The sequence below is a fragment of the Camelina sativa genome, chromosome 19 (genome assembly GCF_030686135.1).
Source record: "Camelina sativa cultivar CO46 ecotype springtype chromosome 19, ASM3068613v1".
Lineage (NCBI taxonomy): Eukaryota > Viridiplantae > Streptophyta > Magnoliopsida > Brassicales > Brassicaceae > Camelina > Camelina sativa.
The window spans coordinates 27,534,470-27,547,990 of record NC_141898.1 but is presented as its reverse complement, the minus strand read 5'-3'; the positions used below and the strand labels follow the sequence as shown (position 1 = coordinate 27,547,990).

Genomic DNA, 13,521 nt, shown 5'->3' with positions numbered 1-13,521 from the left:
GAAATCAAACAAACCATTTAGAAATGTTAGGTGTAAGTTGTGTTTTCACATGTTCACCAACGAGCTGCAAACCTATGATGCTTATGTTTGAGAGAAACTTGTAACAAAAAAGCAAACAAAATGAACAAAAGCATAAGCATTAGTACTTTGTAGGTACAGACACCGATATTGACTACAAAGAGGTTCTTTTTTTACATGTTCTAACAGTTAGCACAGTTGCTCAGATATTAAGACATCTCAGGTTTTAAACCCCCATCGAGATTTGTTAACGGTATCACAAAAATTTTCTGCGCAAACTCCTTTATGATCATCAACATTAGTAGCCAGAGGAAGACTAAAGTCCTTCAGGTTGCCCATCTACCATGATCAGCTGTCGTTTTAGCTTGGCGATATCAGCTTGCACCTATTAGATTAAGATTATACATACAGTCGGTTAATAAGAATTTCTAACACAATTCTATAAAAATCAAGACAAAGGCTTTGTCACAAAGCCAAACAAGAATGCTCCCCAAGTCTAACTGCTATTTAAGTTTGAGCAGAGGAAATTGTAGCTGTATCATTTAAGAAATCCACGTTAAATGTGAGCAATTCTATTAATGAAATATAAGAAATTGAAAGTGAAGTAGAAATGCAGAAACCTTCTGACGAGCTGCCGTAAGTGTAAAAAGCTCATCTGCTTCTGAAAACGTCAAAAACCATTGACTGAGTGGATGATCCTTAGTGTCTCCATTTCTCAACTGATGATACGTATCAGCAACTCCTGCAACATTACAATGTGAGAATTAACCATGCTTCTGGCAAAAACTGTTCCTTCACTAGAGACCAGAACAAGAATGTACCTGTAGGAGGCAGGTTGAAACCATCTGGAAGGTTAGAGATGTGCACGGCAGGGTGATTATAAACACGGGTGAGGAAACTCTCAAAAGGATCAGGGAAGACAATTTCATTGTAAGACTCAGCGACAACTGGTATCTTGATAGACTTAGGAACAGAACCATATTCATTCTCCGGGTTCAGCTTTAAGACATGAGACCTGCAAAGAATGTTCAATAGCTCTTCAGATGTATATAAACCACAACTTAAGATCACCACTGAAAACTCACAATCACACATGGGGAAACTCACAACTCCAACTTCTTTTCACAGACATCGGTATGGAGGAAAACAGTAATGTCGATTTTGAATTCTCCCCAACCACACTCAGACAATGCAAAGGGAGGAGAATCAACGACTCTAGTTGGGTTCTTAAAACTTGGATGCAAATGGAAGATGACCCGCTTGATAACCACACCAAGATCCTCATTCGTAGCTCCACGTACATAGACAGTCCACTTATGTGTTCGATATCTAGTTCACGTAAACATAAAACCCAAAAAAAGATCAAAGATTGGAGCATTACCATAACAACTCTTGAAGTCGGAACATGAAAAAAAGAGATAAAAATCACTCACTCAGTGGCTCTCTTTCCAAGAAAAAAAGCAACCGATCCACACACAATTGGAAGATAAACTTCAACATCTTTGATCCTTCTTCTCCCACTCTACCAAATCACATTTAAAAAAAAAAACTAAAAAAAAATTCAGAACCTTGAACATTTCAAAATTTCCGAAGACGATTAAAAATCGAAACTTTCATAGTTTTCATGCATAATCGAAGACACGAGAAACTAAGAAAACGAAACCTAACAAAATAATTAATCGGAGAAAGAATCAAAGGTGGCATTTTTAGGGTTTTATCGACAACAGAACAATGTACCTCATCTTCGCGATCATCAATTGTTCTACCCATTCCGAACATACGTAGCTTCTGGGGAGGAGACGCATCAGTTTCAGACATAACCTCCATATCAGACTCCATGGCAACCGAAGAAATTGCTTTCGAAATCGCACTGTTCAACTCTCTTTTTTTCTCTTTCGCCGATCGCAGAGGAGGGAAACCAAAACGATCGATTTGGGGTTTTAGAGATAAACACTTCAACACAAGTCAAGTCGTACGGAACAGAGAGCCACGTCATTGCGTATGAGACGTGGATAAAAGACGTTGGTTAATTCTCTCTGCCACGTCATTCACAATTTTGACACGTTGGCAATCTGTATCAATACTTTGTGCCGTCTTATATACGGACGTAAGAACTACCTGTCGTTTTTTGGAGTTAAGGAAACAAAGACTGAACGTTTGCCAAAAACAAAAAAAAAAAAAAAAAAAGACTGATCATTTTTTTGGTTATGCATCCAGAAGGGCCATAATAAGAATCTACAGATTACAAGAATGTTTTGCTTTTATCTGAAAACAAAGGAACAATGAAGGAAGAAGATTGCATCATCTACTTCTGTGAAAGCATTGTCATGTAATAACAAGAGATGGATGATGAGTCAACAACAATGCAAAGAAAGATAGCAAAAATTCATATGTTTGATGCACTCAGAGCCATGACTTTGCATTGTTCGTTCAAAGCTAGAAGCTGAGCTTCTTTCTTGTCGAGGAGTGCCGTCAGTTTCACGTTCTCCTCCATCAGTTTCTGAACTTCAACCTCCTTTTGTGCCTTCTCGCCTTCTAATTGCGTCGTCTTAGTAACCAGCCTGTTTCACCATTCACAAAATTGGAACAAATGGAGACACAAGGAGTGATGAAATAGTTGCATAAAGAAGATATGAGGACTGACCGTTCAAAGAGCTCTTCTATGGTTTTGAATTGTCTCTCCGAGGAAAGAAGTGTTTCTCTAACATTGGTAAAAGTACTGACATAGCTTTTAAGCGACTCGAACTCTCTCTTCACACGAGAAAGCTCCTCTTCGTTTTCCACAGCTTTTTCCCTCTGTCTCATCGTCTCTTCAACTAGTTCCTCAATCCTTTCCCGCATTTCGTTTAGAACACTATTAGTCCCATGAGCAAACCTTTCCATCTCTTCTAACTTCAAGGCCAAATTCTCGATTTGGACTGTCTTCCTACTGACTTCTTCCTCGCCCAAAAGTGCCCTCTCCTTTTGAACAGCCGACTCAGATTCTGCTGCTGTAACCCTCCTCACAAGAGATTCCAGCACATCAGTAACAGTCTCTATGGATTGGAGCATCTCATTAGTATAAGCTCCATCCTCTATACCCAAGGAGCCACGGTACCTACTGGTTTCAGGATTAGTGCTCCTATCACCTGCAGAAGATGATGAACCACCATCTTTCTCAGCAAGGTCTAATCCTTTCAGTTCGATCTGTTCCACATTCGCTAGATCAGGAATAGCCAAGACTCTAGCTTTTGATCTCAAATAGCGCAACATTGTAGCAGTCGATCTGACCCTACCGGAAAGAGCACTTAACTCCTTCCTGGCATCTTCTTCAGAACGAAACTCAAGGTAAGCCTTGACATCCACAAGTTGAGCTTCTAACCTATCTACCTGCAACCGACGAGATTCCAATTCACTCTTCCATAACTCAGTGGCTCCCTTGATCAAAGACTCTTGTGTAGATAAATCAGTAGTATCCTCTTTACCAGCCATCCCCAGCCTCTTCAGCCTGCAAATAAGTTAGAAAGAAGAAAGCTTCAAACCCCAAAAAAAAAAAACAAAGAAGCTTTTAAAAAGGGCAGATCTAGCTTCAAAACAATGGTAAAGATGAGTTTAACTCTTATCAAAAATGCAGATTCAAGACCAACACATTAGCCTTTTTTTAGCTTCGTTTTAAGTTTAAAACAATTAACAAAACAGAGATCAAGACAAAGGTGATCATGATTTGGGCTGGTGAAACACAAGCCACTAAAAAAACAGAGAGAGAGAGAGAGAGAGCGTTATTAACTGTTGAATTATCATCTTCAATCATCTGAGCTATTGAAATAAAACGAGAGAATCGATAATTTTTTCTGGCGAGAAACTGTTTGATTTAATCGACTCAATCCTAGAGAAATCGAAATAAATCGGGGGGGAAAAAAAAAAGAAAACTTAAAAGAGCTGAAGATTTATTATTATACAATGAAAGAAAAAAAAGGAAAAAGAGGGATCCTCACAAGTCGAGATCATAAGGTTCGAGATTCGCTCCGGCTGATTCCTGATTTCGAGGAGCAAATTAGAGGCGAAACTCTTGTCCTCCGTCCGTCGCTGTGGTTTCCGAGGAGAGCGGGTGAGATTGGAAGGTGGAGACGAAGACAAATTACAGGAAATGAGAAAAAAAAGGACCAAACCAAGCTACTTTGCTTTTGTTGCTCCCTCTTACTTTTATTTTTCTTTCTTTTTTGGATATGATATTAAAATATCATAGATTTTTTGTAATAGGATTAGAAGAAATTATCTTAAAATATAATTAAATTTATGAACACACTGTACCTACTGCATTACCAAATTTACCCAATAAATAAATCAATAAAATTTGATCATAATTCACAAAAAAAAAAAAAATCAAAAATCAAAAATGAATAGGAGATTGTTTTATAAACTGTTAAATAACAACAAGCACTGGAGAGTGGAGATTTATAAATTTGATTTTTTCATTGATGTAGAAAGAAAACTAAAAAAACCTCTCTTAAAAGCCAAAATAATAATAAAAAGCAACAGTGGGTATTACTGATCAGTGACCAGACAATGACGATGAAGCGACCGGACCACCCAATCCCATCTTCTTTCCCAAAACTCCAAGCTGCTCGACCAATTCACCTCCTGTTAGAATCTCAGTGGCTCCATATATAACGTTCTTTACCGTTAGCTGTCTCTGAGTCAGCTCCTGCAAACTCCCGTACTCAACATAGTTACCTCCACCGATCATGAACACTATAGCTTCTCTAAACGGTCCCTTCACGTGGCTACCACCTGAGCTAGAAGACTTTGGAGCTCTTGGGTCTAGGAAGAGGTAAGAGTCGATCTCTGGGTTAGGTTTTCCTTCTGTTAAAGCTTCAACGGTTCGAGTCACCGCCAACTGTTGATCACTAGATAAAAGATTCTTGACTCCTGCGGTCACCGCGCTTATAGACTGTCCATAAAGCTTCTCGGCCCAGTCGACAATGTTGCTTCTGCTTGCTGAGTTCGCCGAAGAAGCTGCAAGAGATACGTTTAAGGATTTGATCTTCTTCACGTACTGAAACGCACTTGTATCAGCCTCAGCTTCATTCAATGCTGCTTCCACGGCTTCAACTTCGGACTGGTTTATGGTTTCTGTGGAGATCAAGTACATGATTGCAAACCGGAGCTTGTCCATCTTTGTCCCTTTGCCTTTCAGAGCAGCCATAAGTTCGGCTCTGTCGATTCCACCTCTCATCATCATGTCGCTTTCTTTCTTAGTGAAAGCGTCAATAGATCTCTCCTTGATATGTCCTAAGAGCGCAGTAGCGATGTTGGTGTGTTTGTCAATCACTTGCTTTCTCTCGGTTAACTCCGGGAGCGAGTTCACAGCGTTCATGAGATGTTTGGTGTTTCCAATCAGATCAGTCCCGTCAAACTCAGCGCCGCTCCCGCCTCCCGTTCTCTTGTTAACCTCTTCGACGTCTCTCTTGTACTTGTTCAACTGGGTTTCAATCTCCACAGCAACCTCTGGAAACTCCAGAGAACTGTTTGCTGACCAGAACAGGTCCGCACTATCCAGCTCAAACGATTTCATTCCACCTTTCTCTCCTGGAACGTTCAATCGGTTCAGCTTTAAGCCGAGAACGTCATGAACAAGAGGCCGGTACCTGAAATCATGCTGAATCCCAACCGAGAGCTCAAAGTTCCTATCGAAAATGCACAAGAGAGGACGCTGAAACGAGCTCATGAACCCGCCACCTTCAGTAAACAGATTATTCTTGGACAAAAGATGATCCCTCAGTTTCTGATCCAACAAAGACGCCACCATCTCTGCCGGTCCACCACGAGGGCAACGGATAACAGGGACAACACCAAGCGTTACCAAGACACAAAACAAACCACTAGCGACCCTTTCGATAATCTCCTCGATCTCTTTATCCCCAGCTTTTGGATCATTCATTTGAACATAGGTAGACTGCTGAGCCAGAGAGAACAAGTTGTCTTCCAGAGTCACAAACTCCAGATACTGATCATGCACTTTCGTGACTTTCTCAACAGAGCCAGACTTAAGAGTCCCAGAAGCTAGCTCTTCAAGATGCTTGCGAGGGATGGAAGACGAGAAATTGAGATGAAAAGTATCGTAGAGAGATCTAGAAGCATCAGCTACGATCCTCTGGAGGTTGGATTCAGTAGGCTGAACAAAGTACACAGCGGGAACATCGTGAACCGGTCTTCGATCTTTGTCAATGAGAAAGTAGAGTGTAACCCCATGCTTACGCAGATCCTTGACATGGATCAATGGTGATAGAATGTTCTGGCAGAATCTGTCGTAGATCAAGATCTTGTAAACTTCCTCGTTCGCAGTTCCACTTGGATTCAAAGGTTGGTTCAGATTCAACATCCGGATTATACATTCTGCGAACCGAGAGAAAGAAATCAAAGATCCAACATCAACATTTACTTCTTAATTTCATCCTAATTCACAATCATATAGATCGAACACAATCTCTAGGAAGCAATACACGAATAATTTTGCAGAAACTGAGATCATTCACATACATAAGAGTTACAGAGAGAGAAATTTACCAGTCTGTTTCTGACGGAGATTGAGAGCCATGGAAGCTTGAGAGATTCTGAGCTATTCCTTCCTCTATGTATCGTCTTTGCAAATCTCAGATCGAGATTAGGGTGATTCCACGAAATGAGTTCAGAGAGATTCAGGTAAACAATGAAATAAAAAAAGCAGCAGAAACAACTCGATCTGAATCCAAAAACTCGATCTAGAGAAACCTCAAACTCAAAAATCACTGGTAAGTTTGGAAAATCGAATAATGAAACTTAAGAAGAAGAACGATGTTTGGAAAACAAAATGGGCCTGATGGGCCGAGTCAGTTTTTACAAAAAATAGCCCATTTATGTCAACTCTCTCCTCCTCCCTCCTCTCTGATTGATTCGTCGCCGGAGAGAGTACGTACTGGAGTTGTTCCGGGAAGAAGAAGAAATGGGAGACGGAAGGAAAGGAGATTGGGAATGTTTAGGTTGCAGAAACAGGAATTACGCGTTTAGATCATTCTGTAACAGATGCAAGCAGCCTCGTCTTTTCATGGATAACAATACTTCTCCAAACTCTAAGTGGCTTCCTCGTATCGGAGATTGGATCTGCACTGGTTCGTTCTTTCTCCTCTAGTATCAATTCAATTCTTGATTTGTATCATTACATACCACTTTTGTTCCGTTAGAGATTTCGAAATCACTGTGAATTAGCTTCTCCCATTGTGCTAATGAACTAGAAGCAAAACTAGGATTGATCTGAATCATGAGTTCTGAGTTCAAATCCTTAAACTTTCAAATGTTTTATGATTCATCGGATTGGAATTGTGAATAGGGGGGGTTTACTTATAAATTATAAACTAGGTTGAGGTGTGTTTTGTGTATTCTGTGTTATGTGTGTATATGGAAATTGCTGGTGGGTGTGTTGTGGTGTGCGTGCTGTGTTTGGTGTGGTGTGGTGTTGCAATAGGTTGCACTAACAACAATTATGCATCACGAGAAAAGTGCAAAAAATGCGGGCAACCTAAGGAAGTAGTAGCATTGTCAGCACTTGCAATCCCTGGAGCTTCTCTTCAGACTCATCTCCATTACTTCACCCGTGGACCTCAGCCAATTGATCAACCTGGTTCCTTGCTCGCATTCCCTAATCAAGCTTCGGTTCTTAACGAATGGAGAAACGGTGACTGGATCTGCAGATGTGGTTTTCATAATTATTCCTCTCGTATACAGGTGAGGAAGTTTGTTCACAATGCAAAACCCGACTTGTAAATTCTGGCTTGTTGTTTACACGTTTCTGTTTTGTATGTCCCTGCAGTGCAAAAAGTGCAACGAAACAGCTCCACTAGGTATGGCTTTTGTCTATTTGAACACATATCAATGCTGTGAATCCCTTAAAAACGAGTTTTCATTTTGGGAAAGTTTGTTATGGGTTGCACAGCCCTTGGAACAAAGAGATTAGCATCAGAAGCTTTGGCTCATGAATGGGATAGCAAAAGACTGAATCAAGGATATGTAAGGATTAATTAGACCGCATAAAGTGATGAGTACATTCATTATAATTTCTTTCTGCATTTAGTACTTTAACCTTTGTTTCTTCTGGCTCTTGTCCAGACAAGCATGCAACCACAGTTAGCAATATATGCATCTTTACCTGGTATGAGCCCTGGCAGGATCTCAAATTGGCAACTTCCTCTTCCATTTCTACAGCAACATTCAACACCTGCTTTACTTGGGAAGGGGTACAGTATTGATCTCTCTAATCTCCATTGTTTCTTAAACACTATAATTTTTCCAGAATCTCTTGAAGAACGTTGTGTCATCTTCCCAGTTCTTTATTTTAACTAATTACATAGAGCAAAACAATGGCGTGATGGAGACTGGATGTGTACAAATTGCAAGAATCACAATTATGCATCTCGATCAGAGTGCAATAGGTGGGTTTCACCTATTTGATGATGATGAAATCTCTTCTGGCTTACATTTGAGTTAAGTTAAACATAAGCCAATGACAATCTCTTTTCTTTTTCATGTTAGGTGCAAGACAAAACGAGAAATTCTTGATCAAGACCAACACAATCTTGAAGAATCATGAAGAATCATGAAGAGTGTTCTTTAGTGGCATGACACATTGTATCTATAAACCACGCATTAAATTTCTCAATCTCTGTTTGCTTTTGTTCCGGTTTGGCTACTCAAGAACTAAACTTTAATACAAACCTCAAAATGTTTGAATAGTTGAGAAACCTTTTTTAACCCTTCAAGATGTTTTTAGGATCAAGAGGCGGCGTATCGAGCTGATAAAGATTGAACGCCGGTCCGACAAACCGGAAAAGAATCCAACCTCCAATGACAATGTAAATCGATGCGTAAGCCAATTTGTTCAGCCAAAACAACAAACCTTTCTCTCCAACGTAAAGCTCCAGTGCCTTCTCATTCAATGTCATCTCTTCCCATGGCTTTTGAACAGTCTCTTTTTTCTTACTGTTTTGCCCTCCTCCTCCTCCTTCTCCTGAACCCTCTTCCCTAATCTTCTTTCTCGACCCTCTTTTGAATCTTATCTCCACCCCATCGAACGGCTGAGAAATCTTCTCATCCTCACCACCACTGTTTACGCAGTTTACGATAGAGTTCGTCTGTTGTTACGATGCAACATGAACTGGGTTTGTGCGTAAGATTGTTGTTGCTTCAGATTGATAACATTGGGAGCTAAAAAGTGGAGAGTTTTCATTTTTTTGTGTGTGTTGATGAAAGCTTTGATGAAGAAAGAAACGATTTTTTTGCTCAATAAAAAGATAAGCTTTTTCATCTTCAACCGTTAGAATCCTTTGACCCACTCTTTTTTGGACACGTGGCGATTCGAAATTAACGGGCTTTTGGGAAACCAAATGGCCCAGAAGCTTTAATTGGCGGCGGTATGATACCGAGATTACCCTTGTTTGTGTTTTGAATTTACAAGTGAGTCACAGAATCATTCATTCACTGGCTCGATTTCAAATCGTGTGGACTTAGAAGAAATCTTCAGTTACAAAGACGATTCGATTGTACGATCGGAATCGAGCTAGAGAAAAAAATGGAAGAAGACCCGTTTCTCCGGCAGTACCAGCCGTCGGAACTTAAGATCGCTTCGGAGTTTTTGACGAATTGGCTACCATTCTTATCTAAAGATCTATGCAAGGACTGTAATCACCTTCTCTCCAATCGAATCCGCTCTCTTGACCCAGGTAAATGGATTCTCAATTCTTTCCTAGGAGTGAAATATTCATGGCGAGATTGATATTTTCTGTATAGGAGGAAGCAGAGATGTTCCTTTGTCACCCGTACTTACTTGATTCTGCTTTTTTTTGATTGCTTGTTCTCTGTTAAATGATAAGGTTGCCAAATTTAGGGTTTGGTAATTGGAACAAATAGGAAGGCTTATAGAGTAGCGTTGTTTATTTTGTTAGGAATTCACAAATTTTATGTTTTCTAATTTTGTGAATTATGTGTAAGTTGTTGCTTATCATGTTTCCTTTTGTGTAGAATATTTTAGTAACGCAGACAAAGTTGATGGAGGAGAGTGTAAAGTTGGTTCTTGTTCAGTGTTGAGAACAAGTAACAATTTGGATGATAATTATGATGGGAAGTCTAATGAAGATTTTGAAAACGTCCAAGACTGTGATAACCATTCGTTAGGTAGTTGGAACGAGAGTGGAATTGTATTTGGTTCCTTTGCTAAAGCTTCTAGTAGTGTACGTCCCTCTCGACCAGCTGTTGTTGAAACATCAAGCCCTCGAATGTCTTGGGCTGATATGACACAGGAGGATGAGTTCGAGGATGACGAGGATGAGGAGGAGCAGAGGGATTCGGGTAGGAAAGGTTTTGATTCGAGTTCGATGAAGACTCCTCAGAAGCCTAAGTTGTCTAGAGACCAGAGAGAGAATCTCAGGCTGATGCATGTGAAGAGAAAGAAAGATTTCATTTGCTTGGAGAGAGTTAAGGGGAAGATCATTAACGTGCTTGAGGGACTTGAGTTGCACACTGGTGTTTTTAGCGCAGTGGAGCAGAAACGGATTGTTGATTTAGTGTATCAACTGCAAGAGAAGGGTCGAAGAGGAGAACTTAAAGGTAGCTTCTTGGTTTGGATCTAGAAATTGCTCTTATCTTAGTTTGACCTCATATTCGAATCTGAAACTTGTCTTGTTCTCTCTTCTGTAGAGCGCACATTTACTGCTCCACGAAAGTATATGAGAGGCAAAGGACGTGAGACTATTCAATTTGGCTGCTGTTACAACTACGCTATCGTACGTATAACTCGTTTTATCTGTTTCATTCTAACAAAAGGAATGAAGAGTTCAACCTTGTTATGTGTTGATAGGATAGAGCTGGAAACCCACCTGGTATCCTGAAACATGAAGAAGTGGATCCATTACCTCATATTTTCAAAGTAATCATTAGAAGGTTGATTCAATGGCATGTACTGCCTCCAACTTGTGTACCTGATAGCTGCATTGTCAACATCTATGACGAAGATGACTGCATACCTCCTCACATAGACAACCATGAATTTCTCCGTCCGTTCTGCACCATCTCTTTTCTCAGTGAATGTGATATCCTCTTTGGCTCAAACCTTAGAGTCGAGGGTGCTGGTGAATTCTCGGGTTCGTACTCACTACCGCTTCCTGTGGGGTAAGCAAGTTCTATAAAAATTCCCAATACCAAAACATTTCGCCATCCCTTGTCCAATAGTATGAAAACAAAGACATTCATTTTTGGATATATTTCAGCTCAGTTCTGGTGTTAAATGGAAATGGAGCTGATGTAGCTAAGCATTGTGTACCTGCAGTTCCTACAAAAAGGTTTGATATATATTTTGTTGCATCAAAATTCCTTATATGAACAAACATCAGTATCCTCATATAAGTGGTTTCTTCCTGTTTATTTTCAATAGGATATCAATCACATTTAGGAAAATGGATGAGTCGAAACGCCCGGTTTGGTTCACCCCAGAGCCTGATTTGCAAGATATCGAGCCACTGGCATTAGAGCTGAACCGCTCTGGTTCTTCTGTAAGGTCCTCGGGATCAAACAGCCATAACGGCACAAACCGAAGAGAACATGGACGTAGAGGAGGAGGCAATAGTTATGACTCAAGAGGTTACTATAATGCTGAGAGAAGCAGTGAACACAATGAATCTGGAGACTGGCCATCAAGCCAGAGAAGAGGAAATCCACGTTCTAGTAGAAACTAAGGTTACATTCTTCAACTTCTAAAGCTGAAATTTTTTCTGGATTCTTTTCATTAGTTAACCAATTTTCCACAAATATAAAATTTGTACAACATATTAACATAACGTCCTGAGTATTTCTTTTTTTCTTTTCAGACAATCTTATGTCTGGGTATTTATTAATTTTTGTGTCTACGTATTTGTTAGTTTCTGAAATTGTATAATGTATATTACAGTATGATTTGTGGTTTAGTGTGAATTGTTCTGTGGTTTGTTTAGCATTGTGTTTTTTCACATACAGTTTTCCAACTGATGTGACTAAAGAATTTCGATCTACGAGAGCATATATATAATATATAGTATTAGTAATCGATGATTGATTTGACCAAGTTATCATACTATATTTATGTATGTTTTTTTGTGAATATTGTTTCAATAACAAATAGTACGAATGAGTTTTTCAAAATTTTGACTGATCACCACTTATCGTTTACTCAAATCTTCGAACACAAGTGACTTATATGAATGAGGCGTTTGCTAATCTGATCTTTGAAGGTGTTGGTTGTACCTTATCTATATTATTATTTTCAAGCATTTTTGAGAAGAATATTTACAAACAATGTCATCGTAATTAAAACATTTAATAAAAAAAAAATCAAATTAGAAAAATTGAGTATGGAAATATATATTTCCCTAAATATCCAACAACATCAATTTCTATTTTCCTTTTTAATTACAAGTGTTAAAATGTTTTAATGAAAAAAAAACTATAATATCTTATCTTATTTAATTTCGATTTTCCATAATTGGTTTGACATTATACATGTTTACCATTATATAGAAATTGTTTAATGTTTTCTATGTTAAAATGGATAGATCAATTGATGTCAAAATAGGTAGAAAAAAATATAAAAATAAACTAATAATGTATGATTTTATTATACTATATATATATATATATTTTGTTTTAACCTCCACAAAATGATATATGTTTTTTGACTAAAACAAATGTGTCATTTATAGAGTTATAATGTCAAATACAAATATATATATCCTGTTGTACAATTTAAATAGTAAATACATCAAATTTAGTCATATGAGTAATATCAATAATATTACTAAATTTGTGATAATAAAACTAAATATGTGTAAATACAGATTTTAGCAATTTAACATATGCACAATACTAAAAAAGCAACAATAATTTATGGAAAATTTTATTTTTTCAGGGGTCCAAACCTAAACTAAAAATAACCATAAGAATGTGATGGGAATTAGGTTAGTATTAGTACACTTATATATTTTTGCGAGTTGGTTTAAAAACACAAACAAAATATTTTAAAACTTAATTTTATATGAAAAGAGTTAAAAACCAATACTAACCCGCTACATCATACTCAGATACAAAACTAACTATTTTTTTAATAACTATTTATTTTTATCCACGGGTCCAAACCTAGACTAAAAATAATCATAAGTATGTGATGAGAATTAGGTTAATATTAATACACTTATATATTTTTGCGGGTTAGTCTAAAAACACAAACAAAATATTTTAAAAACTTAATTTTATATGAAAGGAGTTAAAAACCAACACTAACTCGCTCCATCATACTCATAGACAAAACTAACTAATTTCAAATTGGTGAATAAAATTTAAATCATTTTATACTAACTACAAAGTATTATACATATTAACAGATGTTTACTTTCACAACAACTAATTTTGATTGATTAAATTCCAAAATAAAAGAATTTGATTAATGAAATTTCAAATGAAAATGATAAT

The 13,521-nt window shown here is 38.0% G+C and overlaps 6 protein-coding genes across 10 annotated transcripts; 2 read left to right on the top strand and 4 right to left on the bottom strand.

Moving 5' to 3' along the window:
- Window positions 1-121: 121 nt before the first annotated feature.
- On the bottom strand, window positions 122-1,975 carry LOC147921150 (transcription initiation factor TFIID subunit 14-like). The gene is made up of 6 exons (XM_087500494.1): window positions 1,756-1,975; window positions 1,452-1,540; window positions 1,126-1,347; window positions 840-1,033; window positions 639-760; window positions 122-403 (listed from the first exon to the last, which is right to left on the bottom strand). The coding sequence occupies exons 1-6, from the start codon at window positions 1,855-1,857 to the stop codon at window positions 335-337; spliced, it is 798 nt and encodes a 265-aa protein (XP_087356620.1). The 5' UTR covers window positions 1,858-1,975; the 3' UTR covers window positions 122-334.
- Window positions 1,976-2,301: 326 nt separating this feature from the next.
- Window positions 2,302-4,394, bottom strand: LOC104767107 (uncharacterized). 2 transcript variants are annotated; one of them, XM_087500493.1, is made up of 4 exons: window positions 3,993-4,209; window positions 3,785-3,883; window positions 2,663-3,505; window positions 2,302-2,579 (listed from the first exon to the last, which is right to left on the bottom strand). In XM_087500493.1, the coding sequence occupies exons 2-4, from the start codon at window positions 3,796-3,798 to the stop codon at window positions 2,405-2,407; spliced, it is 1,032 nt and encodes a 343-aa protein (XP_087356619.1). In that variant the 5' UTR covers window positions 3,799-3,883; window positions 3,993-4,209; the 3' UTR covers window positions 2,302-2,404. The 2 variants fall into 2 exon arrangements, with proteins under 2 accessions (XP_087356619.1, XP_019096589.2); XM_019241044.2 differs by lacking the exon at window positions 3,785-3,883 and having other exon boundaries at window positions 3,993-4,394.
- On the bottom strand, window positions 4,395-7,057 carry LOC104767106 (SEC1 family transport protein SLY1). The gene is made up of 2 exons (XM_010491138.3): window positions 6,565-7,057; window positions 4,395-6,393 (listed from the first exon to the last, which is right to left on the bottom strand). The coding sequence occupies exons 1-2, from the start codon at window positions 6,593-6,595 to the stop codon at window positions 4,550-4,552; spliced, it is 1,875 nt and encodes a 624-aa protein (XP_010489440.1). The 5' UTR covers window positions 6,596-7,057; the 3' UTR covers window positions 4,395-4,549.
- Window positions 6,958-8,762, top strand: LOC104767103 (uncharacterized). 3 transcript variants are annotated; one of them, XM_010491136.3, is made up of 7 exons: window positions 6,958-7,145; window positions 7,499-7,758; window positions 7,844-7,874; window positions 7,967-8,040; window positions 8,140-8,267; window positions 8,382-8,462; window positions 8,563-8,762. In XM_010491136.3, the coding sequence occupies exons 1-7, from the start codon at window positions 6,980-6,982 to the stop codon at window positions 8,618-8,620; spliced, it is 798 nt and encodes a 265-aa protein (XP_010489438.1). In that variant the 5' UTR covers window positions 6,958-6,979; the 3' UTR covers window positions 8,621-8,762. The 3 variants fall into 3 exon arrangements, 1 of the variants encoding a protein (XP_010489438.1); XR_015590479.1 differs by having other exon boundaries at window positions 6,980-7,145; window positions 8,357-8,462; XR_015590480.1 differs by having other exon boundaries at window positions 6,980-7,145; window positions 7,948-8,040.
- LOC104767105 (uncharacterized) lies at window positions 8,583-9,285 on the bottom strand. The gene is given in 2 exon segments (XM_010491137.3): window positions 8,583-9,148; window positions 9,151-9,285. Coding segments are annotated over 2 exon segments (477 nt in total). The 5' UTR covers window positions 9,257-9,285; the 3' UTR covers window positions 8,583-8,777.
- Window positions 9,286-9,456: 171 nt separating this feature from the next.
- On the top strand, window positions 9,457-12,010 carry LOC104767102 (RNA demethylase ALKBH9B). 2 transcript variants are annotated; one of them, XM_010491135.2, is made up of 6 exons: window positions 9,457-9,749; window positions 10,048-10,632; window positions 10,723-10,808; window positions 10,883-11,193; window positions 11,292-11,363; window positions 11,456-12,010. In XM_010491135.2, the coding sequence occupies exons 1-6, from the start codon at window positions 9,599-9,601 to the stop codon at window positions 11,754-11,756; spliced, it is 1,506 nt and encodes a 501-aa protein (XP_010489437.1). In that variant the 5' UTR covers window positions 9,457-9,598; the 3' UTR covers window positions 11,757-12,010. The 2 variants fall into 2 exon arrangements, with proteins under 2 accessions (XP_010489437.1, XP_087356618.1); XM_087500492.1 differs by having other exon boundaries at window positions 9,463-9,749; window positions 11,297-11,363.
- The last annotated feature ends 1,511 nt before the right edge of the window (window positions 12,011-13,521 follow it).

Coding starts and splice junctions, on each gene's coding strand:
- LOC147921150 (XM_087500494.1), bottom strand. CDS start 1,857: ATGGAGTCTGATATGGAGGTTATGTCTGAAACTGATGCGTCTCCTCCC. Junction 1,541..1,755: donor TTGATGATCGCGAAGATGAG/GTACATTGTTCT, acceptor GTGATTTGGTAG/AGTGGGAGAAGAAGGATCAA. Junction 1,034..1,125: donor TGTGAAAAGAAGTTGGAGTT/GTGAGTTTCCCC, acceptor CATTCTTTGCAG/GTCTCATGTCTTAAAGCTGA.
- LOC104767106 (XM_010491138.3), bottom strand. CDS start 6,595: ATGGCTCTCAATCTCCGTCAGAAACAGACTG. Junction 6,394..6,564: donor TCTCCGTCAGAAACAGACTG/GTAAATTTCTCT, acceptor CTCGGTTCGCAG/AATGTATAATCCGGATGTTG.
- LOC104767102 (XM_010491135.2), top strand. CDS start 9,599: ATGGAAGAAGACCCGTTTCTCCGGCAGTACCAGCCGTCGGAACTTAAG. Junction 10,809..10,882: donor GCTGTTACAACTACGCTATC/GTACGTATAACT, acceptor ATGTGTTGATAG/GATAGAGCTGGAAACCCACC. Junction 11,364..11,455: donor CCTGCAGTTCCTACAAAAAG/GTTTGATATATA, acceptor TATTTTCAATAG/GATATCAATCACATTTAGGA.
- LOC104767107 (XM_087500493.1), bottom strand. Junction 2,580..2,662: donor ATAGAAGAGCTCTTTGAACG/GTCAGTCCTCAT, acceptor ATGGTGAAACAG/GCTGGTTACTAAGACGACGC.
- LOC104767103 (XM_010491136.3), top strand. CDS start 6,980: ATGGGAGACGGAAGGAAAGGAGATTGGGAATGTTTAGGTTGCAGAAAC. Junction 7,875..7,966: donor CAACGAAACAGCTCCACTAG/GTATGGCTTTTG, acceptor TGGGTTGCACAG/CCCTTGGAACAAAGAGATTA. Junction 8,268..8,381: donor CCTGCTTTACTTGGGAAGGG/GTACAGTATTGA, acceptor CTAATTACATAG/AGCAAAACAATGGCGTGATG.